General features: G+C 52.5%; 1 protein-coding gene across 1 annotated transcript in view; it reads left to right on the top strand.

Annotated features, from left to right (window-relative positions):
• The window catches only part of SH3PXD2B (SH3 and PX domains 2B), an 82,329-nt gene extending 56,685 nt beyond the window's left edge, over positions 1 to 25,644 (top strand). Inside the window, exons 6-12 of the mRNA XM_039876357.1 lie at positions 4,804 to 4,951; positions 7,774 to 7,878; positions 11,814 to 11,931; positions 13,744 to 13,970; positions 16,006 to 16,055; positions 16,954 to 17,079; positions 19,591 to 25,644. Of these exons, the coding sequence (XP_039732291.1) occupies positions 4,804 to 4,951; positions 7,774 to 7,878; positions 11,814 to 11,931; positions 13,744 to 13,970; positions 16,006 to 16,055; positions 16,954 to 17,079; positions 19,591 to 21,234 (2,418 nt within the window). The 3' untranslated portion in view covers positions 21,235 to 25,644. The remainder of the gene's footprint in view (positions 1 to 4,803; positions 4,952 to 7,773; positions 7,879 to 11,813; positions 11,932 to 13,743; positions 13,971 to 16,005; positions 16,056 to 16,953; positions 17,080 to 19,590) is intronic.
• The last annotated feature ends 1,181 nt before the right edge of the window (positions 25,645 to 26,825 follow it).

Here is a 26,825-nt window from a genome sequence, read left to right as displayed (position 1 = left end):
GGATGGACGGACGGACGAACAGATGGACAGATGGCTAGATGCTGGATTGATTGGTTAATACGTCACCGTTTCCCAAAAAGAGGGATTGGAGGTTATTTCACGTACAAAGCGGATGAGACCTGATGTCTGTCCCTGAGGATGCCTTGGAGGAGCAGGGGAGAGAGACAGCTTTCTAGCCATGCTGAAGGTCATTAAATGCCTATGTTCTGATGTAGACAAAGGAATGTAGTAACTCAGAGTTAAGTACGTTTTTCTCAGGTATCAGAGAAGATACCTGAGTATCTTCCCCACAGTCACTGTCCCCAGAGTCACTTCTCTTTCTTCCTAAAGCTCTTTCCATTCCCCGCCCAGCACAGGTCTTCCTTCAAGAACAGCTGTGGGATTTGGGCACACCAGAGGAATGGTTGAGTTCTCACAGGCCCAGAGCTGATAAATTTAGATTCATAATTGCCTAAGATGATCCTGCAAAAGACTCTGGCCCATACCTCACCTGGAGCCAATGAGGCCTTCAAAGCTTCTAAGTTCTTTGATTTATCTAGGACTCCAGGAAGTTAGAGGGGGGTTGGTAAGGAAGGGGGCCCAAGCAGAGATCCCAGAAGTAAAAACGGATGCCTCCTCCCAAGGACTTCAGTTTCCTCATCTGCGAAAGGAGATAATAATAGTGATCTACCTTATAGGATTATTATAGAATTTATAACATGTATAAACCACTTGGAAAAGTGCCCAACATGTTGTAAGTGATACATGATCGCTGCTGTTTTTAATGACTTCTGCTACTGTTAATTCAGAGAACACGGGTGTCCCTGTGCAGCATCAATAGTGATTCCAATTTTAACAGCCTGGTCCCCAGGGTACAAGGCCTGTGGTCAGCTTTACAGGCCCCAAGACCGTTGTCGCAAGGAAGATTGGAGAGAAACTGGATCTCTTTGTCTCAGAGTATGGCGTCTGTAATGAACTCTGGCCTCTTCCCAGCCAGTCTGCTGACACCCGTACTTTCTGGTTTCATCGGTACTGGCCGGAGCCATGGCATCCTGTTAGAGCTGCGAATAGTCCTTGAGCCCTGAGGATAATGATACGTTTCTTAGAAAAGAGCGAGCAGCCACTCTTGGGCTGGTCACAGAGTTTCTGGCTTCAGTATGCGGAGACTTTCCTGGAGGGAATGGGTGGGAGGCAGAGAGGAAAGAGACAGCTCTGGTTTGTGAAAACAAAAGTGTCCGGTCAGACAGGCTTGATGAGAGGACTGGTCTGGAAAAGAGAGAAGAAGCTCTAATTTGTGGCAACGACTGTTACATCATTCACCTGCAATGATGGGAGACAGATTTATTTATAGTTCGGCTGGGCGGAAAATAACATCTTTCTTCATTCAGACGAAGAACCCATGCTGGGATTAGCCTTATTTTTCATCTGACCTTTGAACACTTCCTTTGTGTTAAAACCAGCCTCATGGATTGAATTTGAAAGGGATTCAAGGTTGACAGCCGAGCCCCGAGATTTCTGTGCCAGAACTGACTTGCAGAAGGTTTATCTCTCTCCAGAATTTCCCAGTCATGGCTGGCTGGCTGGCTCCTGCAGACTTTGGTTAATGTGGTCTCGAATTCTGCTCATCCTGCAGGAAAAAATCCTTCCACCAAAATTTTACAGGTCATGTGATTATTTAAGGAGCATCTCTTTCTGATTTTTCTACCCATTAGTTATTGAAGTATTCTCTCATTTAGTGACTCTTTGAGCAAGACTGGCAGGATAGTGGATTTCTAGAAAGAAAATTCTACTTTATCATTACTTGTATTGGTCTGCTCAGGCTACTATAACAGAATCCTATAGACTGAGAGGCTTAAAAAACAGAAACTTATTTTCTCACAAGTATGGAGGGTGGGAGCCCAAGATCAGCTTGCCGGCTTGGTTGGGTTCTGGCGAGGGCCCTCTTCCTGGCTTGTAGACTGGGCTATCTCTTCTGTGTCCTCACATAGTGGGGACAGAGAACAAGCTCCCTAGTGTCCCTTTTTATAAGGACACAAATCTCATTATGGGGCTCCACCCTCAAGACCTCATCCAACCTAATCACCTCTTCCCACCCTAATACTATCACATGGGGGTTAGAGCTTCAACGGATGAATTTTGGAGGGACACAGTTTTGTCCATACCAGTTATTTTAAAATTTTAAGACATATCATCACAAATAAAAACATGCCCAACTAGAAAATTCTATGGTAGATTAGGCATTTGCCACTTGAGAATATTTTATAGCACTTCCTCGATGATAAAATCACCCTTCACTGTCGAATCTCCTCCTTTCTGCTGACCTGTTCTTTCTCTCTCATTTCCTGCCGGACCACAGAATGACATTCCTTACCTAGAAATACTCTGCTTTCACACCTAGCTCCCCCCACGAACTTGTAGGTATTCCCGTAACTGTGCATTATAGAGCTTTGCTGCAGTATCACAGTCCACCAGCAGGTGTCTCCACATAACACCTAAATGGCCTGAAGCCTAGTTTGAATCCTGGTATTTCAAATTCTGGCGTTCCTGGTTTTGATAAGTTGAGTGCTGTGGGTGAAATGAAGACAGCCTGTTCAGGAAGAACTGATGTTGGACAAGCAACCCCACGCACTCTCTTCTGAACCACGTAATGCAGGGAACTACAGTCAAGACTCAGACCTGGGCCCTGGAGTGCATCTTGGGATCAGCGCCCAAGCCACATGCTCAGGCAACCCAGAGTCCCAAACTCTGCTCCCTGCCCTCCTCGTTCCCTGTTTGTAGAGAGTCCCGTGATTCCTTGATTGTGTCACTGCTCATAGATATCCCAAATCCTGTCGGCAGCCCGGCTAGGAGCATTGTGCCGAAATAAAGAGTTTCTAGAAGTCTCCATTCCTCCTCCTCTGTTCATTTACTCCACAGATGTCCATTGAGGGTCAGCACTAAGTGCTGAGTGAACAAGACAGAAATGGTGGTTCGTTCGATGTTTATTAAGCACCTACTGTGTACCCAACAGTATTCTAGGCCCTTAGGGAATGCAAAGGTGAACAAGGCAGAGGGAGTATTCTCACAGTCTGGTAGAAAAGGTAGGGGTGACCCTTCACCCGGCTACCGTGCCCTGTTCTGATTTTGCACACCAAAAGTTCACAGCTCCTGGTTCTAACAAAGGACTTTTGTGTTGCTGCTGGATGCCAGAGGCTGGAGCACAGCGGCATACTGGGAAAGACTTCACAAGCAGCTCTTGGTGGGCAGCCCTGCTCTGTAGCTTTTGCCAACTTCTGTGGTGCAGAGGCTGATTTCAAGCGCCTGACAAGATGCCACCCAGGAGAGCTGGGAGAAGATGCACAAAATCGCCTTAGTGTGAGCCGGCCCTCACATACCTCTCCACGACTGGGGGTATTTGGTACAGAGATGTGGGGTTTCCTGGATATTTCTGTTGCTTATGGAAACAATAGGAGGGAATATTTTGAATCAGGGGTTTCAAAAAATCAGGGCCCTGTCTGTAGCCACGAATGTCAGGCTACCCTCCCATCACATTCAGCCTGCTGCTCTAAAAGCATTGTCCCCTTCTCTTTAGAGCATATGGACTTAGATGTCCCTTTACATTACCCATGTCCTGCGCTATCTTTTCATTTGTTTACCAGATGTGTCTTAGTACTTAACCAGGGTCACCCAACTCCAGGGTCACCCAGCCACCCTGCATCCTGTGGAAATGGCCTCCCAGAAGCACCTCTACCCCACTGCCCCAGCCCTGGTCCAAAGCCACCATCATCTCTTGCCTCCCAGCTTGACCTCCATCTGGTTTCCTACTTGCTTTCTTGCCAGCCTTCAATCCATTCTCCATGTGGCAGCCAGAATTAGCTTCTTAAGGATGCATCTCTTCACTCGTTATTCCCTTCTTACAAGTTAACAGAACCCAGACGCCTTGCCTTGGCCCAGCAGGCCCTGCCTGCTCTGACCTCGCACCGGACCACTCTTTCCTCTACTGGGCTTCAGTCTCCCTGGCCTCCTTCCAGGTCTTGGCAGGCCCCCAGCCCTTTCCCGTCTCACAGTCTGCCTATTCTGTTCTTTCTCCATTCTCTCCGTGACGCCTTGTCTCTCAGATCTCTGCTTTATGTCACCTCCTTAGGGAGGTCTCGCTGACCACCTCATTTAATGTAGCATCCTCTTTCTTGTTCATTCTTTGTCCAGCATCCTGGTTGTTTCCAGAAATGCATCTATCGAAAACGAACGCTTTTTCCCAGTACACTTACTGATCATATATACTCGTGTATGTGTCTGTCTTCCCAACCGAATCAGGTTTCTTGAGGCTGGAAGTCATATCTGTGTCATTCACTTTAGTGCCCCCAGCACCTAATAGAGTGTCTGGAGAATCATTGGTGACTTCACGACTTAATGGATGAATACTTTTTGGTAGATGAATGATTGGTGGATGTGTGGACAGATGAATGGATGTTTGGTTGGATGGATGATGAATGGATGTTTGGTTGGATGGATGATGGATGGATGAATAAGGGCTGATGAGTGAGTAGGTGGATGGATAGATGTGAATGAATGAACTTTCCCCACTAAGCCGTCAGCTTCTTCAGGGCAAGCACCACATCTTAATCAACTCAGAACCTCCAGTCCCTAACACAGTGTTTACACAGGACAGGCACTGGGTAAATATGGGTGGTTGAGTGAGCAAGTGAATGAAAGAATGAGGTGACCCTTGAGACAGTCCTGTAACAACTTCTTTGTCTATTTGGAATATCTTTCTGATCCACCCTCCTCCCCCAGCTCCTGCTTCTTCCCGCATGGGTGGTGGCCAGATGTGACATCTGATGATGTTTTGTCTCTACAGGGAGTGACTTGACTTCGGTGGACCCCATGGTCCTGGAGCAGTATGTGGTAGTGGCAAACTACCAGAAGCAGGAGAGCTCAGAGATCAGCCTCAGTGTGGGGCAGATGGTGGACATCATCGAGAAGAACGAGTCAGGTGAGGACCGGGACCCCGTCTCTCACCGAGCCCACAGGACAGGAAGCACTTGCCCACAGGACGGGAAGCACTTGCACAAGTGGAAAAGGCAATAGCCAGTCCGGGCCGGTCGGTTTCTACAGATCCGGCTGATGGCCTCCTAGAATATCCCACCTGGTCACATCTCACCAGCATCCTGCCGGGTTAGATGTTACCAGTCTGTTCTGAGGTCCTCATTTTGTGAGCGTTCCTTCTGGGTTCAAAGCACCTGGAGACAGGGGGGTCCAGCATCGCACTGGAAATTCGCTCTGTTGATTTTCTTTGATTACCACAGGAGTTTTCATGAAAGCTCCATCAGCTGTGGGCTCTGGTGTGGACTAGACACACTGCCTGTTTCTTCAGTGTACCTGCCCATTGCAGGGACCACTGGTCACATACACCGGCCAGGTCTGGGACAGAATTTGGTACAATCGAGTCACATAACCTGGGTTTCTATCTGAACTCTCCATTTTGCAGGAGTCCAGGTTATTCCTTCTCTCTGACCATCAATTTTCTCATCTGCAAAATAAAGAAAACTTCTGCTCCATAGGGTTATTATAAGGATCAAGTGACATAATATGTAGAGAGTGCCTGAACCTGCACTGGGCACGCAGTAGGTGCTCAAAAACGTGGATTTCCCTCCTTTTGCTTTCTTAGCCACAAAGCAGCCACTGGCACCATTGAAGGCAAAGTGTGCGGGGCAGGGGCTGAGTGGATCCTCTCCAGGAAAAAGTAGCATAAACCCACTGGCTTTGTTGGGGCTAAAATATGACATTGACTAACAATATTAGTGGACCAATCTCTGTGATGTCCCAATAGCTACTTCAAGTCCAGCAAATACGGGAAAGACTGTTCCCAGCAGCACATAAGTCCCGTTCCCATTTGTCAGCAGGTCAGGATTAGCCAACCAGAAGTCCTTAATCACTCAACATAAGAATTGCTCTCCCTGCTTCACAGATGAAGGAACCAAGACTCCAGGTGACTCGGTCACTCACCCAAGGTCTCCCAAAACGTTGCTGAGCCGGAATTCCAAACCACTTCCAGCTGGCCCCAAGGCCATGTGACTTTCTAATTCCTGCGAATGAGTATGGCAGGTCATGGGCGTGGCTAGAGTGCTCTGTGGGGAGGAAAGAAAGGAGCACCCACCCCCTGGGCCCCCGCTGGAGTGAGCACCCACCTCCTGGGCCCCCACTGGAGTGAGCACCCACCCCCTGGGCCCCCCGCTGGAGTGAGGCAGGAAGATGCATCGCAGACAACTAGGAGCCAGAGTGGGCTGTCGGGGACCAGCCTGGTAGTCCAGAGGCCAGCAGGGAAAAAAGGACGGGTGGTCAGAGCTTGGCCAAGAAACTGGCAGCGTTTATTTTTAATTATATATTTCTTATCCAAGTAATACATGGATACGTTTTTCTTAAAACATTAATGATAAATTTAAAATCAATTTTTTTCACTAACTTCGACCCTAGTCCCCTTACAAACCCCAGATAGCCCTTCTATCATGTAGGCATAAATGAATCCTTCTTGACAATGGTGCACACACGCACACGCGCGTGCACACACACACGTCTGCGTGCAGTACGGGCAGACCTCAGAGATCGTGCGGGTTCGGCTCTGTCTCCGCACAATAAAGCAAACACCGTAGTAAAGCAAGTCACGTGGATTTTTTGGTTTCCCAGTGCGTATAAAAGTTACATTTACACACTACTATAGTCTGTTAAATGTGCAATAGTGTTATGTCTTTAAAAATGCACATATCTTAATGAAAAATGCTTTATTGCAAAAAGTGCTAAGCATCACCTGAGCATTCGGGGAGTTGTAATTTTTTTTTGCTGGTGGAGGGTCTTGCCTTCAATTTGCAAAAATCACAGTACCTGCGAAGTACAGTGAAGTACAATGAGTCAAGGTGTGCGTGCTCGCGCGTGCGTGCGTGTGCGTGTGCGTGTGTGTGTGATGGCCCCTTCCTCCGTCTTCAGAGCCAGCAGCGTTGCACCTCTGTGTGCTTCTCTGCCACGGCACATCTCCCATGTCTCTCCTGCCTCCCTCTCCCATACGTAAGGAGCCTGGCAATGACATTGGCCCTCCCAGATAACCTAGGATTGTCTCCCTGTGTGAAGGTCAGCTGACCAGCAATCGTAATCCCGTCTGCAGCCTCCATTCCTCTTTGCCATATAACTTAACCGCATTTAGAGGACCTGGACCTCTTTGACGAGTCATTATTCTGCCCAGCACAGCTCTATGAGAGCCTTTTCTAAAGAAGGCTGGCCTGAGTCTGGGTGAGAGGCCTCTCAAGCAGTTACATCTGCTGCCGGATTGACCTTGACATGAATGGACGCAAAATCAGATAAGTTACTAGAGCAGTGGCTTCAGTATCAGACAGCCCTGGGTATGCACCGCAGCTCTGCCATAAGCTGTATGAAGTTGGACACGTCTGCCGCCTCGTGGAGCCTCAGTTTCCTCATTTGTGCAGGGGGGAGGGTAAGGTAATATGAAGATGATATAAAACAAAACAAGCGAAATGATTAGTGCCTCGCACACCTCAGTGAAAGTAGCTGCATTCCTTACTCTCACCATTCGGGGGGACCCTTCTCTCCCCTGTCCCGGCTCAGGAGTGGGTCCTCCTTTACCGCTCTTTAGCAGTTAGTAGCCAGTGACCATGGCTAGTTGTGTTTCACCAAGAAAATAGTGCCTCTCGAGCCTTACCCTGAGCCTTGACTCATGCCGTGGCCAAATACGTTGTTATATTCCGATGCCCAGACCTCACGCCTGACCCAGCTGATACCAACCAGTCTGCTCTCTCGTTTTCCCAGGATGGTGGTTCGTCAGCACCGCCGAGGAGCAAGGCTGGGTGCCCGCAACCTGCCTCGAAGGGCAGGATGGTGGGCAGGATGAGTTTTCTCTGCAGCCTGAGGAAGGTAGGCCACAACTCGAGCCTCAGGCTTTCTGGGGAGACCTATGCTAGCTATCACCCGTGTGGGGGCTTCCTCACCTGATTTCTTCCTTGGCCTCTGCCTCCAAGTCTCAGCTGCTTGCTGGCTTAGGCTCTGTAGCCCGTGGACGCGAAGCCAGACCATGGAGTCAGGGCTGATGGGCAAGCCCGCCCACCCTTAGGGACTTTTGGGAGCCAATTCAGGTATGCCTGGCCGGAGCTGGGTTTGTGACACCTCCATGGGACCCCAGGAGGGCCCAGCCTGTTGGCTGTCAACATGTCACTTTTCCTCCCTTGAATTATTCTGATGACCAAGATGCTGGGGCTGCTTCCAGCTCATTCGCAAGACATCTGAAGCCATCTGTAAGGATCTCTGCTTTCCTTGTCAGTTTAATGTCCTGACTGGGCATCAGGATTAGGGCTGAACCCCCTTCGCTCACCCACACACGCTTGCATTTCCCAGAGAACTTTACCTACAGGTGTCCTAAAAGGTGGCTTCTGCCATGTCAGAAATCCAGAGGCTCAACTGACTCCCTTCCCCGCAGAAGCATTTCTAAAAGTAGAATATGAGTTCATCTTAGCTAATAAACAGAAGAGTTTTGGAGTCAGACAGACCTGAATTTGAATCTCAGCTGCACCACTTACAGGCTGAGCGAACTTGGCCAGCAACCTAACCTCTCTGCAACTCAGCCCCTCCTCTAAAAATGAGAATGGTGATGTCTACGTCATGGGATTTTTTTTTTCCCCTTAATTAAATGAGATCTCACATTCAAAGCGCTTGGCAGAGAACCTAAAATTGTAACTCGGAACAATTGTTAACATACAGCTATGCCTTGCCTAGAGTTGAATATTTGGGGCTTTTAGTTGACTGTTTTGAGAAAGCACAAAGCCACTTAAGTATATATCTGTCAGAAAAGAGGGTGAGAAGGAGGGGAATTCTTCTAGGGTCAAGGTTAACAAAATAATTGTATGTGGTTTTGTACTTAGTGGCCAACAGCCCTCAGAGTAGAGCATCTGTTGGTTCATGTCCGTAGGGCCAAGCAGGGCCTGGCTGAGCACGGGGATACTGCAGAGTGAACTCTGATAGGGAGCAGTGGTCTACTGCAGGGAAACCACAGCTCTCAGACAGTGACGACTACCACGGCTTGCCTCGGTAAGGGCGTAGTTATTATCCCCATTTTACAGATGAGAAAACAGGCTCAGAAAGGTAGAGACGCTTGCCCAGGGCCACACAGCTGGGAGATGGGAGAGAGACCACATTGGCCTAAGGAGTTGTACATTTTCCTTCCCCCTGCCACAAGGGCTTCTCATAGTGCCCCTCTGTAATTGTGCCAGGAATAGAATTATGTCTCCTGGAGGGCTCTTTACTGAAGTTCAAGGTTAATACTCAGGATCTCGGTCCCTCTGAGCCACCAGGGTTTGGCATAGACGCAGAAAGAATGGCTCCTAGATGAGAACATGTGCTCGGTGCCCCTTTTGCCTGGAGACACAGAAAGTGCTTTCTTCTCACTTCTGCCTTCTGCCCTTCGCCTCCCCATGCTGCCTGTCCAGCCTCATGGAGGTACTGGTCTTTGCCCCGGCCCGTGGGCCGCCGCCGGACCCTGGGGGACTTGTATGCCATCAGCTGGCGTCAAGGTGTCTACCTCGGATTTTCCTTCCCTGTTCGGTGTTTGGAGCCGGGTCCCTGTGTCCGCATGCGCATCCATGCTCTGCACTGCCTGTGCTTGCTGCATGCGAGACACTGAGCCTGTCCGTGCCGTGCGTGTGGTGGCATGTCGCTTTGGGAGGAGGGAGCCTGGGCTCTGAAGTTTCCCGGTTTAAAAAACGAAGTCTGGGAGCCTCTGTAATGCTGACCCATTCCTTTTGTTAGGCACATTTGACTTAAAAGGGAAAGAAACCCACTTTAATTCGGCTTCAGCGAAAAGAGAGGTGTATTGACTTCTATCACTAAAAAGTCAAGGTAGGGCTAGCTTCAGGCATGGCTGGATCCAGGGGCTTAAAAACATCGCCGGGACCTGAGACTCACTCTTGCCACCTCTCTGCTCTGTTCTCTACCTTGCCAGAAGCATTCTCTCATGGTAGCAGTAGTTCCAGGCACGCTTCAAGAACATCCTCCAAAAAAGTGTTTCTCCATTAACACAAACCCAGGATTCGTGCCAGCTGACCCACGAGAGTCATGTGCCATCTCCCAACCAATTACAGTGGCCAGATGGGGTGCCAGGCCAGGATCACACACTCTCCTCAGCCTACAAGGTCTTCCACTCTAAGCTTTGTGAGGGATCAGTGAGTGTCTCATGAAGCCCAGAGGCCTCTGGGAGCTGGAGAATCCCCCTGTGCCATCAGCTGAAGGGTGCCAGCCCCAGGAGCCCAGGGCCTGCAGGACTGACTGTTCTTAGTTCGGGACACAAACAGCGCCCCTTCTCAACCAACAGAACCTCTGTGTATTCACAAGGTTGAATTATCCCCGACCTCCTTCATAGCACCCACACCCCCACCCTGTCGCCTCTGTGAGCTTGGGGAACAGCTGGCTGCTGGACACAGGATATGTGCAACTTGAGTCAGCTCAGCCCCCACAGAGCAGATCAGTGGGCTAGATCGATCAATCTATAAATGCGCTGTGTGTTTTCCACCTCCCTCTGCACCAGCTGGGCAGGCCACAGAGAGCCTGTGGTGTTTTCCTAAAGAGAGAGAGTCAGCCCCAACACTAAGCATCCACACCAGCCCACAGCTGACTCGGTCACTCCCGGGGGCCAGGATGTAACCAAAACAGGAAAGCCCTCTGGGCTCCCCTAGGACACTCGTCTGTTCTCAGGCTTAGCAGTCACTGCTGGCCGTGTTGGGATGGGAGTTATTCTCCTGCTCCCAGGAGGGCCCTGCCTGAGTGTGACAATGAGCAACCCTCTCAGCTGAGCCCAGGCTGGACATAGCTGGAAGCAGTTCTCTAGGAGGTGGTGGGGCCATAAGGATTGTCCCCTGGCTTTGGGGGAGGGAGCAGAGACCAGAGAGAGGGAAGGGGAAGGCACCCCAGTGATATTAATGGAAATCGAAGCAGGAGATCATTTTGCGATATATATATATAAAATCATTATATTGCACACCTAAAAATAATGCAGTGTTCAATTATTTCTTGATAAAAATTAATTTGAAAAATAAATTTGAGCTTTAGGAATGGTTGGACCCAGGGCCTTGGAAATAATTAATGAAAAATAAAGATTAGTTACCAGCTAGGTAATGAAAACTTCTAGCTGTGTCCTTGGCAGCGATTTTTAACCTGACGCCATGTGCTGCCAAATCCAGCTCATCCCTGAACCCCCCGCCAGCAAGAACTGCGGAGGAGCCCGGAGATTTTAACCTCCTCTCATGTGAGTAAGGTGGCTCCCACCTGGCCCCCAGGACTTGTTCATTTATTAAACAGGTACTTAGTATTCCCAGTACCGTTCCCAGTGCTGGAGACAGATGCAAATCCCTGCCTTCAGGGAGCTCATTCCAGAGAGACAAACCGGAAACACAATAAATAAGTGTAGGGTGCATTAGGACAGAATTCCTGTCGTGGGGGCTAAGTAAACCTGGGTAAGGGGGATGAGGATGCTATGAGTCTGACTGTCGCAGAAGGCAAGGTCAAGGAAGGTGACCTTGAAGGCACAGATTGAAGGAAGATGAGGATGCATGCATGACGCTGAGGAGTGTCAGAGGGATGGGAACCTGCCCTTTGTCCTGTGTCCTGTTGCCGCTTGTGTAGGGTCGGCGTCCAGGGCTAAGTGAGGGCCCGGAGGAGCCCAGAAATTTCTGGAGGAGATTCTTCCCTCCGATCAGCCAGGGCATCTCATGGACCACACAGCCTCGGCCGTCGGCATCCTGGGGCTGTCAGCGTCCTTGAACTCTGTTTCCTCAATTTATTCCCACATCCCTTTGTCCCCGCAGAGGAGAAGTACACGGTCATCTACCCGTACACTGCTCGTGATCAGGATGAAATGAATTTGGAGAGAGGGGTCGTGGTGGAGGTCATCCAGAAGAACCTGGAGGGCTGGTGGAAGATCAGGTACCTGCCGTAGCTGGGCGGGTTTCAGGTCATGTGTGCTCCAGCTGCACAGAGCTCTGTGAGCCATTGCGGAAGGGGTGAGGTTTCAGCCCGAGCCCTGAAAGGCTGCTTCTCCTCTGTGCGGTTTGGCTTAGAGCCTTCTCTAAAAATCCATAATAAGCAAAATCTTCTCCAAACACAGCGAACCACAGATAGCAGTAACTGTTGAGCAAGACCGGCCTCCACCTCCAGATGTTTCTCATAAGAAGTGAGCGGAGGCGGAGCAGCCCTGTGCGTGATTTCCCCATCCAGCCCTTCTCTGAGACCAGTTACAATGCGTAACCCCGCAGGGCCTGGACCTCATCCTAGAGCCGACCACTTACCCTCCTGTCTCAGGGTCCAGTAGTGAAGGCATTTCAGACACTGTCACAGCTCCTTCACCTGCGTGATAGAGTCTGAAACCCATAGGCAGGGAGGGTGGCCAACTCGTGCTGGTCTGCCCGGGACTTTCCCAGGTTTAGTCATGAAACTTCTGGGAACCCCCTCACTCACCCCAGTAGACAGGCTGCGACTGTAGGAAGTGAGGGCCAGGGAGGAAGCCTGGGGTCCCCGTGACCCGGTGTCTGCGCTACGGTGTGAGGCAGGGTGTCAGGGGTACTCACGTGGGGCTGAGCGTGTGATGCTTTATTCATTCACGCAGCGCACACCGAGAATCTGTCCTGGGCCAGGTCCTGTTCCGGGAGCTGAGGGGGTCAACAGTGAGAAAGACACAGGTTCACACTAGCAGGCGCTGAGGACAGACTCATACGCAATGACGGGCCAGGGCAGGGAACGGTGCGTCAGCGAGGTACACGGGGTGGGTTTAGAGCACAGAAGAGGGACTTCCGGGACCGGGGGGTCAGAAAGGCTTCCTGAGGAGGGGGGACCTTCAGAACTAAGGTGCGAAGGGGTAACCATGCTGATACCTAACGTAGCTTGAGTAGGTACACTATCCTGCTGCATAAATTATCCCCAAACCTAGTGGCTCTGGAATTTGAGGGTGGCTTCATCGGCTCTGGGTCCTTCAGGAGATTGCAGTAGGGTGTCAGCGAGGGCTGCAGTCGTCTGAGGGTCTGACTGTACCTAGAAAGTGACAGAACCAGGATTTGAACCTGTACCTTTCTCACCCCAGAGCCCACTCACCACTGCAGCGGCTGTGGCAGAGGCTGCCTGCCCTTGCCAGGCCCATATGTGGTCAGTCCATTTGTCCTTTTATTTTTTCATTCACTTCATGGGCACCGAGACCTTTGACACACAGAGGTGGCTCAGTCGCGGGCCCTGCCCCAGAGCTTGTATCCTGACTGCCACTGGCAGATGTCGTGTCGTAGGTCCTGGGATTGTGGCATGTGCGGGTGACAGCGGATACCGTGCAGTGAGGGCTTCATTCTCTGCAGTTCAGGAAAGGCTTGAGAGAGGAAATGGTATTAAGCAGAGCCGGGGAAGAGAAGCAGGAAGCAGAGGGGGAAGGGGCTTTCCAGGCAGAGGGTCCCCAAAAGCAGACCCATCGAGGTTGGAAGATGGTGGCGGTGCGTTTGGGAGGCTGCAGACCACGTGGAGTGGGGCGGGACATGGGGTTCCTGTGAGAGATGAGGCTGGGAGCCAGGCAGAGTCCAGGCTGGAAAAGCCTCGAATGCCAAGCTCTGAGCGCTTAGGGTTCGTCCGGAGGCAGCGAGCGGCATGCCTGCCTCTGGCCCTGGGCCCTTGTGACCCATCGTGTGATGCACAGCAGGATCGCGGCTTCTTTCCGTGCGCCTGGCAGAGCAGCCTGACCAGCATCCTGCCTCCTCCTCCCAGGTACCAGGGCAAAGAGGGCTGGGCCCCAGCCTCGTACCTGAAGAAGAGCAGCGGGGAGCCCGTACCCCCGAAGCCGGGCCCTGGCTCATCTGCCCACGCAGGCGTCCTCGACCTGGATGGAGTCTCCCGGCAGCCGAACTTGGTGGGCAGGGAGAAGGAGCTGCTCAACAACCAGAAGGACGGCCGGTTCGAGGGCCGCCCAGCACCTGATGGTGACGTCAAGCAGAGTGAGTGATGCCCAGCTGAGCTCCCGGAGGCCGGGCCTACGTACTGTGCACCAGGCTCTGTGTTCAGTGCGCCTCGCATACTGTCCCTCGTCCTCACAGCAGCCCTGCTGCCCCCTCCCCCCCGTCCTGTGGGTAAGAAAACAGAGGCTCAGAAGCCCTCGGGCGCTTGTTCCAGATCATTCAGCCAGCAAGTGGCAGAACCCGAGTGCAGAGACTGGCTGTCCTACTCCACACCACGTCATTCCCACCACCCCGTGATGGTCATGATAGCAACTACTGCCCAAGCCCCTACTGTGTGCCAGGACTCTACGGTCGGTCTCATCGACTCCTCCTAACCACCTCTGGGGGACTTGTTACTTTCGTTTTACCGATTAGGAAGCAGAGAGATAAGGGGATTTGTCCAAGGCCACCCAGCTAGTGAACGGTCGGGCCAGGACTTGAACGCAGGCCCATCTGACTCCAGTGCCAGAGCCAGAGGAAGAAGTTGGTCTGATGTTGGGTGTATTTCAACAGCAGTTCTTTACCCATCTTGCTTTTCAAAGCTTTCCCGTTATCTGTTTTATCATTTAATGTTACCAACGCAGCTGAGAGTAGGGTTCATTGTTGTCTGCTGCATACCTGGGACTCCAGCCTCCAGCACATGGTCCTGTCCTGCAGTTAGGGGCGGAAGAGATCTCTGCTGGGAAGGGACTTCCCGTTAGCCACAAGGTGAAGTCACTTGCTCCTGGCTGGGCTTATTCGGCTGTTTGTAGTCCATGAACTTTCTGAGCGTCTCATTCTCTGCTTAGCTGCTCTGAGAAAGTACTGACAAGCTACAGCAGGGTTCTCTCCAGCCCCTAGTTTCTGTGATTCTAATTTGTCACGGCCAAGAGCACAGGAGGATTCTCATTAACTTAGAGGAGTGAATGAAAATTTGAAACCCCATGTATTTGTTAGGATAGGTTCAGATACTCAAGCAAAGACACTCCCACCCACCCAACCACATACATACAACCAATAATAGTGGCTCAGATACTTTAGACGTTTCTTTCTTTTTCACAAAGCAGTTCAGATATGTGTCCAACTGCATGCAGTCAAGAGCCTTTTTACGCTGCCTCTGTCGTGTGTCACCCTCCTCCACCTAGTCTGGGATGGCTCACCACTAGTCCAGCCAATGAAAAGGAGGCAGCGAGAAGTGGAGGACCCGACTCAGAAGCTACACTCTTCCCAGTCTCTCACATCCCAGAACTTAGTCACGTGGTAATACCTAATTGCAAGGGAGTCTGGGAGATGTAGTCTTTGTAGAGGCAGCTAAATGTCTGGCTAAAACTCTATTGCTATTTATTCTAATAGAAGACAGGGGAAATGGTTGTTTAAGAGATTAACATCTCCACACTCCAACTGCCAAACTACCCCTCTGTGTAGACCCATGCTAAACCAGCTCTGGCAACAAACACATGAGGTGCCTTCCGCAATATTCTGCCTTTATCCAGGAGCCTTGGACCACTGCAAAGCCATCCTCCTCCTGAGACCCAAAGCGAGGGCACACTGACTCCAGAGTAAAAACCCCCGAAGTCGCCAGCCCAACTTTGTTTGGTTCCGTTTATTTTGTTGCCTGCGGGTCTGTTCTAGAGCACAAAGCCAGGAGTGGTGACGTTGATGGCATGCCAGGAGCCTCATACGTATTGTTTACTTTCATCTTCACCTCTGCCCCGGGAGGCAGGCAGTATCCCCCCTTTTACAGATGAGGGCCTTGGGGCTCAAAGAGTCAAATAACTTGTCGCGACTCCCCTCCGCGTTATTCTGAAGCCCACCCTCGGACCCCAGCTGGAAAGCTTTCCTTCACTCCAGCTCACGGCTGCCCCGAGCCACGTCTGACCAGCCCCTTGCTATCAGGCGCTTCTCACAGGAAGGGTCGCAGCAACCCACCCGTGCCTATGTGAAGCGCTTTGCCCAACCTCGTGCGGGAGAGAATGGCTCTCTCCTGGTGTCTCCCTCAGGAATTTTGTCTCCGGAATTCTGTGTGCACGTGAAATGAGATCTCGTCTTTTTATAGGATCGCCCAAGATGAGGCAGAGACCCCCTCCTCGCCGGGACATGACCATAGTAAGTGGACCCTCGCTACTGGGGAGCCGGCCCTGAACTGAGACTGGCCCCTCACACGTACCTCGCCCCCTCCAAAGATGCTCCCTTCCTGTGCACATGGCTGCCTTGTGGAGCAGGCTGGATGAGTGCTAGTCCCGTTAACAGGTGGAAGGAAGGACTGAGGTCCAGGGAGGCAAAACAAGCTGCCCGCGACTTTGTGTCAGTTAAGCCTCGGGACGTGCCCTCTGCTTCCCACGCCCCCTCCCCTTTGTCTTAGGTCAGTCTTCTCAAATGAGGTAACTTGAAACCGAAGCTGGGGTGAAGCACAAAGGCCGTTGGTGGTTCCATTCTGCTGCTTTACTTTCATACTCCATTTTTAATTCTTCGGGTACCTTTCTAACCAATGCATGGAAAAATGGGCCTTGTTTTCTTAATGTCCACCATTTACTGAGCACCTGTTGGGCGCTATGCCGCGTGCTGGGCGCTTTACCGCGTTAACTTACGGGATGCTCACAGCGACTCCACCAGGTAGACCTGTTCTGCAGGAGAGGAAACAGGGGCTCCAGAAGGGGATGCGATTTGCCCACAGCCGTACACAGAACCACTATTTCCAACCCACATGAGTCTGACTTCCAAACTTAAATTCTTTCCACAACCCTCGCTTTTACAACCAGAGAATATTGTCTTGCCTCATTTTCGTGGTGTAGACAAATGTCCCATGTCTCTTCTTGTGGCTCTAAAGCTGAAGGGCCAATGACCCACCTAGGAGATGATGACAGGAGAGGTCCTTTTCGTTTTGTCCCATGGGTCCACCAGCGCCCCCTTGAGGGTGATCGTATACCTCAGTCTCCCCACACACCCTTTTAGCGCCATGCGAATGGACTTCCGTTGGACTTAGCACCGTGTTTAATCGTTCCAGCCTCGAGGTCTCAACCTGCCCAAGCCTCCCATCCCACCCCAAGTGGAGGAAGAGTATTACACCATCGCCGAATTCCAGACGACCATCCCCGATGGCATCAGCTTCCAGGCGGGCCTGAAGGTCGAGGTGAGTGGGCCTGGTTCCCTCTGCCTACCTGTGATTCTTTTTTTTTTTTTTTTCCAACTTATTGCGATACTATTGGTTAATAACATTATATAAAGTTTTTGGCTTAACCGAGTATTCTTATGATAAATTCTGCATCCTCTGTTTTCCTCTTCTCCCTGGTTCATTTCAACACCATGTTAGCCTTCAGAACTCATTAACGGAACCCTAGTGTTTTAGCAATGGAAGTGTTAGGAACACCTTAATTTCTTGCCTGGCCTAAGTATCTTCAAAACATGTTTTAATGATGGTGGTGATACTGGCACCACTCTGTGTCAAGTACCTCACATGCTTGATAATTAATCTTCACAGAAGTCTCGAGAGGTCGGTATATTCAGCCCATTTTATAGATGTACCTGAGACAAAGAAAGTCAGGTAAATTGCCCAAGGTTACATGGCTAGTAAGTGGTGGAGCTGGGATTTGAACCCAGGTCTCTCTGGTCTTAAAGCTCAGGCTCTTTTCTCCCACCCCACCCCCCACCCCCCATTCCTGTGACTTTGCATTTGATTATTTTATTCATAATAGCTCTTGGCTTCTTTCTAGTCAATGAAAACTCCCATAAATTGTGACTAAGAACACAAATGTTTAGAGCTTCTGCTGAAGTGCTTTGCATAGACTGTGAGCTTAGCAGATCTCCATTGGTACGTTTCATTCTGATTATTGTACACACGTAGAGTTGTTGAATTCACGGCTGTGCCGACGATGACTTGTATGCCCAGAATACCCTTCGGTTGTTAGCCAGAGTTGCCAAGTGCTGGCAGGATGCTGGTCACCCTCGTGTGAAGACTTTACATTTATCAGCGCCCTTTCCTGGAGATAGTTGAGTGGGACCCAACTGTATGCCTGTCACATGCACCCTGCTCTCTCGGTGATCTCCACTATAATTTGCTGTTTTATGCATTAGCGTATGTGGCCGCCATGAAAACCTGCCTGTGGGTCTTACTGTTCTGGCCATTCTGGTTTTCGTGGTGTGGAATCACAGACATGTAGCTGGACCATTCAGGCAGCAAGCAGTGAAGCCAGAACTAGAGACCAGGACTGCGAGCCCCTGAGCCCAGCCTCTGCCCCCTGTGCTGGGTCTGCGGCTGCCATTCCTCTGTGAGCTGGGCACAGGGCACAGCGGCAGAACCGTGCCTGTGGCCCCCCAGCATTTTCTCACCCCAGGCACGGCTTCTCCTCAAGCAGGGTCAGAGAGTGGGGAAGGCTTAGGCTCTAGAGCCTCAGTTCTGCATCTTTAAAATGGGGTGATGATCCCCATCTCATAAGGACGTTGCAGGATCTCCTATGCACAGAGCCTGCCAGAGAATGGCAAGTATTAGTTAGCCCGGCTGCCATCACAAAATGCCAGAGACTCAGTGGTTTAAACAACAGGGATTCATTTCCTCGCAGTTCTGGAGCCTGGAAGTCCAAGGTCAAAGTGTTGGCAGGGCTGGTTTCTGCTTTTCGCCTGCAGATGGCCATCTTCTCACTGCGTCCTCACATGGTTGTCCCTCATTTGGCATGTTTCCTTGTGTCCTAATCTCTGATAAGGACATCAGACGTATAGAATGAGGGCCCACTGTAGTTAATAGTCACATTCTAAGGTGAGGACTTTGACATGTGAATTTTGGGGAGACGGTTGTTGAGCCCATAGTCTTACATACTTTCACCCATGAGAATCTAGACCTATGGTGCTGAACAAGAAGACAACAGGTAACATAAGGTCTTAGATATTGTGGGTGATTCCATCCACCGTTTCAACATCAGTTCTCCTAGATCTAAACGTGAGCCGAGTGTGGTTCCCGTGTTTAAGGATACGCATTTTTCATCCAGCATGGCCAGCCGGCCACTTCATCTGGTACCCAACCAAAGGAGCAGTGACCAAGGCCAGTCTGGGCTGTATATGGGTTTCGCCTTGTGCTTCTTTAGAACTGTAGCAGATACTGCTGGTGGCCCGCCCTACATCCTGACCCGCCTGGGCTGACCTGCAGCTGCACACAGGTCCCCAAAGGTGACAGCTTCCCACATCCCGAGGACACTGCCCAGAGAGGGAAGGGTTGATGCCCTGGGAGGTGGGACTAGGAGTCAGGAGGTAAATGGCCCCACCCCTAGTGGGACAGTCTGATTCTGCGTGGTTTCTTGGAGGGTTCCTGGGGGACCCAGAGCAGTAAACTGCTCATGATAGGCTCTCATGTTCCCCATTTCCTCACTCGTACTTGCTGAAATCACCTCTCAAATTAACTAACTGTACCCCAGTCCCTGTGTCAGGGACTACTTCTGAGGGAATCCAGAGTTAGACAAGAACCTGCTCCCCAGTGAGATGTTCCTGATACCTGGTAAAGTCTGAGATGGTCCCCATACATGTCATCTGGCAATTGGCTGAGTGCCAATCTCTGCCTCTAGAATTCAAGGTACATGTGGGTCTCCCAGACTGTTCTGGCCCACTGGCCCTAGGACCATACCTACTGAGTGCTTTCCTCTGTTCTCCCTTCCAGGTGATCGAGAAGAACCTGAGTGGCTGGTGGTATATTCAGATTGAAGATAAAGAAGGATGGGCCCCAGCAACTTTCATCGACAAGTATAAGAAGACCAGTAATGCCTCGAGACCCAACTTTCTGGCTCCCTTGCCCAACGAGGTGACCCAGCTCCGGCTGGGAGAGGCAGCCGTGATGGAAAACAGCACGGGCGGTGAAGCCACTGGCCCCTCTCGGCCCCTGCCCGATGCACCACATGGCGCCGTGGACTCTGGGATGCAATGGTCCAAAGACTGGAAAGGCGGGAAGGAGGGCCTGAGGAAGGCGTCTTCAGACCTGTCGTCGTGCGCGGGCTACGAGGAGATCTCGGACCCTGACCTGGAGGAGAAGCCCAGCCTCCCTCCCCGGAAAGAATCCATCATCAAGTCGGAAGGGGAGCTGCAGGAGAGGGAGCGGCAGAGGCTGGAGCAGCTCAGGGGCTCCTCGCCCAAGCCCCCTGGCATGATTCTGCCGATGATTCCAGCTAAACACAGCCCCCCGGCCTGGAACGGCAGGAGGCCAGAGCCCAAACCTGACAAAAGCAAGTTGTTCCAACTGAAAAACGAGATGGGGCTGGAGTGTGGCCACAAAGTGTTGGCCAAGGAAGTGAAGAAGCCCCACCTCCGGCCCATCTCCAAATCCAAAGCCGACCCACCGGAGGAGAAGCCGGATGCCAATCCCCAGAATCCGTTCGTGAAGTCCAAACCTCAGGTTAGGCCCAAACCAGCTCCTTCCCCCAGGACAGAGCCACCTCAGGGTGAAGACCAAGTGGACATCTGCAACCTCAGGAGCAAGCTCAGGCCTGCCAAGTCCCAGGAGAAGCCCTTGTTGGATGGAGACAGCCACCAGGCTGCTGGGGGCCAAGACATGGTCTTCAGCCGCAGCTTCCTCCCAGGGGAGGGGCCTGGCCGCCCCCAGGACAGGACGGGCAAACAGGATGGGCTGGGCCTGAAGGAGATGTCCTGCAGAGGCCCTCTGAAGCCAGCCAAGACCGCAGATCCAGTGCCTAAGAATGCACCCATGCCTCTCCAAGAGGCTCCCCAGCAGAGACCTGTGGTCCCGCCCCGGAGACCACCCCCACCCAAGAAAACTTCATCCAGGCCCCTCTCAGAGGCCAGAGGGCCCCTCCCAGAGGCCAGAGAGGGCAAAGGGCCCCTCCCGGAGGCCAGAGAGGGCAAAGGGCCCCTCCCGGAGGCCAGAGAGGGCAAAGGGCCCCTCCCGGAGGCCAGAGGGTCCCAGCGGGACACCAGTGAAGGCAAAGCGTCTCCTGCCCCAGGCCGGGCACTGCTAGTCCCTCCCAAAGCCAGACCTTTTCTCTCCAACTCCTCGGGGGTCCAAGATGACATTCGAGGCAGAGGGGGGCTGGGGCCACGGATGGCGGGCAAGAGTGGAGAAAACAGAGAGAAAGTCGCTGCAGCCCCCTCCCCCAATGCCGACAACCCAAAGGACCTGTATGTGGCCGTGGCCAACTTCGAAGGAGACGAAGATACCAGCAGCTTCCAGCAGGGGACGGTGTTCGAGGTCCGGGAGAAAAACAGCAGTGGCTGGTGGTTCTGCCAGGTCCTCAGCGGGGCCCCCTCCTGGGAGGGGTGGATCCCTTCCAACTATCTCAGAAAGAAGCCCTAGCCTCCTCCCTCCCTGTCTGGAGGTCCTGCGCATCCCTGCTGGCTCTACCCACATATTTAATATGCCTCTTAATTTATCATTCTCCACACAGCTTCAAAGGGAGGAAGACTCTAGAGAACTGTGGTTTCTTCTCACCCATGGGTGGGGTCAGCCCTCCCTGCCCTGCAGCAGCCCCTGGAGGCTCAGAGGCCACATGCTTGTTTTCTCTCTTCTCAGCATCCCTGCCTTAAGGACAGTGGCATTGCCACCCAGCAGCGGTACCATGACTCCCCAAGGCCTCCAGGACCAGAACTCACCATCTGGAGAAACTGCAGAAGGGTTTTTCATGGCTTGGAGCCAGCATAGTAAGGGGCAGCCCCCCTGGCGCCCCACCCAGTCCGTGACGGCTTGCTCCAACTTCTCCATGTCTCTAAAAGCCCAGTGACTTTATTCACCCAGTTGCTAAAATGCCTGGTACCAGAAAGGACTTCACCCCGTAGAAGTGGGCTCCGGGCCAGTCCCACGGGGGTGTCCTTTCCCCGAGGCCTCAGGCCCGTGGGCCTCTCAGGTTTGACCAGATGCAGCTGCCCAGGAATGGGCCTGGAGGTCGTCCACTGGGCCATCCCGCCCCCCACCTTCTGTCTTGGGATCTCGATCGGTCCTATAGGGGTGGTTCCTGGAGCATGCTTCACTTCCTGCCCGGGCTCCGATCCCTCCCTGCCCCGCCTCGGGGCCTTTCACCCCTGTCTACCCAGAGCAAGAATGTCAATGCTTGTTTGTAAAAGGAGACTGTTCACAAGCCCCGCCCCTTTGCGGGCACCCCTTTGCCAAGTAGCTAGTAAGTAGGTGCCAAACTCTGTACACGGCACTTTACGTTCATGTGTAATCCTCACAACCGCCGTCTCTTGCAGTATTATACCCATTTCATAGATGAGGAAACTTGGGCTCGGTGTGCCCAAGCGCACTGGGAAGAGGAGGGAAGAGGGCTGGGATCCAGGCCAGCCTGACTTCCACGTCTGCGCCCTGCAAGAGGCAGACCGGGGGCGGGAGGGGGGCGTGCCGGGGAGGAGGGACGCCGGTTTGGCGCCAGGGCCCTGGCTTTGGCTCCTGTGCTGTGTCCTCACTGAGGGATAGAGCTTGTGGAGCAAAAGGAGCTGAGGCGGCCTCACGTGCCAGCCTCGAGAGGCCCTGGTGGCTCAAGGACCAGCAACCATATCTCCACCAAACTGAGCGTAGCGCGTAGCAAGCAATAGGCTCTCCAGGAGACAGGCACCCAGGCCAGGCAGACGGCCCAGGCCAGGCACACGGCCTGTCCCTCTCTGCTGCTGCTGCTTGTCCCGCTCTGGCCTTGGCAGCGTTTTTCTTCATCCCCCTGCCTGCTCCCTCTCTGCTCTCTGTCGTCTCGCTCGGGGGAGCCCGGGGGAGCCCAGGGCAGCCCTCCCACCCGCTCCGACGAGGTGGTTCACGTAGAGTCACAGCCACAGAGCGGACCCAGGACCCAGGGTTTCTGGCTCCCAGTCCAGAGCTCTTGCCTGTGACCCAGGCTGCCTGGGGAGGTCTGAGGGCAGCCCCCCCATACCCAGCAAGAGAAGAGGCAGTAGCCTCGTCTTGCCCCAGAATCTCAGATTCAGAGTGCTCCTTGGCTGCCATGCTTTTGGAACCGCAAGGCCAGCTCTCCTGGGGAGGTTCCTGTCTACCTGCAGTGCCAAAGGTCGAGATGCAGGCAGCCGTCTTCTGCTGTCCTCTGTCACTCCTATGCCTTGGGCTCTGGGTGTTTCTGCAGAAGACCTTTTCTCCCTCAGACCCCAGTAGCATGTCCTTCCTTCAGCCAATCTGTAAGTCCTGTCCCCAAGGAGCTCGGGGCCGGGCCCTGAGGCACTTCTTACAGCACCCACCTGCCCCATGTCCCTGTGCCCAGAACCTGGGACACCCACGTCTTCACAGCCCGCTCACGTGGGACAAGGCCCCATGGCCTATCTTCCTGAGTTGTTGATCCACTTTGGTTTAAACTGCTTTCATGAAGCTGTTGTGTAGGATTTGACTACATTTCAAAAGACAAAACTCTACATTTTTTCATTCTGATTCACTTTCTGCTTTCATTGACCTTTGCAAGTATTTGGTGCTGGGCGCTGGGTACACCCGGCTGCGCGAGGCTCCCGGCCTGGCCGTGATTTTTGTTTGCTGATTCCACCCAAGGGGTTTGTCTTTGACCCCATTCCCTCCTCCTGGGGGTCAGCCCGGTGGGAACGGATTGGTTCTGCCTTTCTCTGGGCAGGACATTTTCCTGCAGATGAAAAATTTGTCTCTTTATTATTATTATTCTGACAGGAACTGAAGGTACTGAAGCTACATTTCTTTCTGTCACTTGTGTCCTGAGGACTCCTCCCAAGCTCCTTTTGCCACAGTGGTGGGCCCTTCCCCAGGCCCCTGGAAGTGGGGGGTCTTCGTGGCAGTGGCTCTCCCTAGGCGTCCTTGCCTGGGGACTTAGGTTTATACCATCCGGAACTGTGGCCACTATTCTGTAGGCAACCGATAGAGCATTTGCAAAACTCGCTCCCTCCTTCAGCTGGGCCCTCACAGCAGCCCTGCGAGGTGCGTGGGGTCGACCCCCACCTCTACCGAGAGACTCGAGGATTGGGGTGAGGCCCCATGCCCAGCTTTACCTAAATCGTGACTAAGCTGAGACTTGAATCCAGGGAGGGTCTCAGGCGAACCCCAGTCTGAAAGGCGGGCGAAGGTGGGGCTCGTCCCTTTCCTCAGCCCTGCTTATTTCCTTGCGATGACAATTTTATCTCACATCTTGTGGCGTCAGCTTGCGGTGTCACCAAATCTTTGGGAAATCTGAGTTTTAGGACCACCACTCGATAAAATAGGCCTTCGCTCAAATGTGTAGCTTAAAACTTCTTTGCCATTCGATGGCTTCAGGTCCTTGTCCCAGGTTGAGACTTGAGGAGAGCTGAGCCCCAGCTCACACCACTTCGAATGCCCTGCCCTAGTGAGGAATCGCCAGAGCCCAGACCTGGCTTCCAGCAGTCAGTGTATGAGCCTCCGCCACGGACCTGGCCACGCAACCGATTTCTTAGGTAGAGTTCTAGGCCTTAAAACATTCCTGAGCCCACTGGGGATTTCATTACCACGTGGAATGGAAGGAAACAAACTTGCCACATTCGAGGGCAGGTGCTAAATCTCCCCGGCATCTGCAAGGACCTTGGCTCAGGGATGGACCGTCGTCTCGTGTTTGTTCAGCCTGTACAAAGTGCCCGGCGTTGACTGAGATAAAGGAGGAATTGCTCCTGCCCGCGAATAGCTGGCAACACGACATCCTCAAGAACAAGAACGTTCATGGTTTGGTTCCCATCCTTTTATTGCACCGAGTCTCTAAGTGTCGGGTCAGGCTCCTCCCTGGGAGGTCCTGCCCTTCTCTTTGGACTGTGACGGTGGGCAGTCTTGTCCCCCCTCGGCTGTCCAGGCCCGTCCTTCAGGGCTTATGCAGCAAACAGCCATACCACGCCATAGACCAAAGATTACCTAGTGTCAGGTCGCGGCCTGAATGCTGACTGGTTCACGCTGAGCCCTGAGGGGTGCAGCGTGCCTCCCCCTTAGCCCGGAGGCATTGCTCCTAGCCTGGCTAAGGTGCTGGCCTTGCAGGCGGAGCTGTGTTTCTGCAGAATTAAAACCAGGAGGCTCCACAGTCCTTGCCCACCTGTAAACCACCCACCCAGGACTTTTCCCACAGATGTGACCGCCCGGCTCCGTGGGGCGACGTCTGGTTTCTGGTGCTGCCCTGCCGGGGTGTCGAACCCCTCGTCGTGCTTCAATATTCCATCTCCCCACTTCCACCCTTCGCTCCGAAGGAGGCCTTCCTAGTTCGATCAGGGATAAGGGGGCTTGATCTCTGTTTCCTTGAAGAAGCCAAACCCAGTGCCGCAGCCGGTAGCCTTCCCTTTCGGGTCTAATATGAACTTACGAAAGGAGGTGCCCCACCAGGCTGGTTAGAGCAATAAGCGAGTCTGAGACAACACAGGCGCCCCGTTTTCCCCCGTGGATGCCTGTCTCTGCCTTTGTGCCCACGTCACTGTCAATAGCACCCCTTCGCCCTCGCAGGGGTGGCGAGAAACTATGGTCACCGTAGCTACAACCCACATGTCCTGCTTCAGGGAGCCGCCGAGTAAGTAGGTCGCCTCTTGCCTCCCTCCGGAGACAGTGGGCTTGGACAGCATGGCTCTGCCACCTCGTGCCTGCTCATCAGATGATGCTGGAGGTCTCTGGATACCCAGCGCTCCTCACAGCCTCGCGGCAAACAGATGAATTCTGGTGGTGGTTTTTATTTCCTTTGAACACAAAATACATGAGGATATATAATGTGAGGGGGTGGTGAACAATTAGCTGTAGCACGCATAGACTATATACTTACCTTTAGACTTTTTTTTTTTAAATAAAGTGCTTGACTGGTTTCAAGCTTCATTGTGAAGACGCACTGTCTGTGGATTTTATTTGGCTGAAGAAAAGGCGCATAGCTTTGTGTCCTGGCATTTTGGCCTGGAGTTTTGAGATCGAAGAACAGAAGCTCACATGAGCTTGCGTCTGGGCGTTGCCCAGAAGCAGAGGTGACCCCTCAGCGCCATGGTGCACCTTGATTCTTTCAGCTACAGCGTTAAGAAACCGAGGGGAGGCTGGGTGTCTCCCACATAGTCTCGGCTCCGCCTAAACTGGAAAACCTCACGTGGCCAGGAAGCTTTGAGCCTTTCTCACTGGCGTTGCCAACTGATGGACAGGTGGGTGGGGGGAGGGGCGCGCAGCCATGGTTGGTTCTGCTGGGACCAACCAAGCCATCTGCCGGGTGTTGGAGGGCATTTCCTGTCGTTTTATTACTTTCCCAAGGCCAGAGCCAAGGACTCTGGCACCTCCTTAGTCCCAGGTAAGTCTTTAAACAAAATGACACCACCACTTACCTTCCTAAGGAGAGAAGAACAAGACCAGGAGAAACTCTAAACAACTTCGAAGGTGGGGGTTCGTGTAGGATATTCCTGCTCCCCTGGAGGAAGCATCGTGAAGAAAGAAAGGCCCTTCTGGCTAACCTTGCCTAGGAATATTGGTTATTAATAAACTGTATTATTCTGTTCCCATAAGAAGGGACAATCATCAGGCCCCCCTTGGGAGTATTATCTCCCGGATCTTCCAAACCAAGAGTGCTTAGCCCTAAGAATCCGAGTGGCAATGGCGTGGACTTCCCTGGCAGCTGTGGAGGGGCACCTGGGCCTCATGGGATGGGATGGGAACAGGACCACAGACAGGAACGAAACCTGATTTATTCTCAGGGACACTTACCCCATTGCCTCCCTTCAAGTCTCACTTGGAACCGACGCACTATCCCTTCATACAGCATCTCTCTCTCATTCGCAAACACCCTCCGCTAAAGGGTCATGATGAATTTGTGTGGGTCCAAGACTCACATCATGAGGCCACTCTTCTCCAAGTCCAGGGCCTTTAATGGCCATTCCTTCTCTAGTTCAGTGTCCATCTGGTCTTCGCCATCTTGCAAACCATGCCTCCCAGTCAATGATTCTCAAATTGTAGTGACCTTACCATTTGTCAGAGTGCACGTAACTGGG

Source organism: Pteropus medius, unplaced genomic scaffold (assembly GCF_902729225.1).
Source record: "Pteropus medius unplaced genomic scaffold, Ma_sr-lr_union100, whole genome shotgun sequence".
Lineage (NCBI taxonomy): Eukaryota > Metazoa > Chordata > Mammalia > Chiroptera > Pteropodidae > Pteropus > Pteropus medius.
The sequence above is the reverse complement of the archived record's forward strand: the minus strand, read 5'-3'. Positions and strand labels throughout refer to the sequence as shown.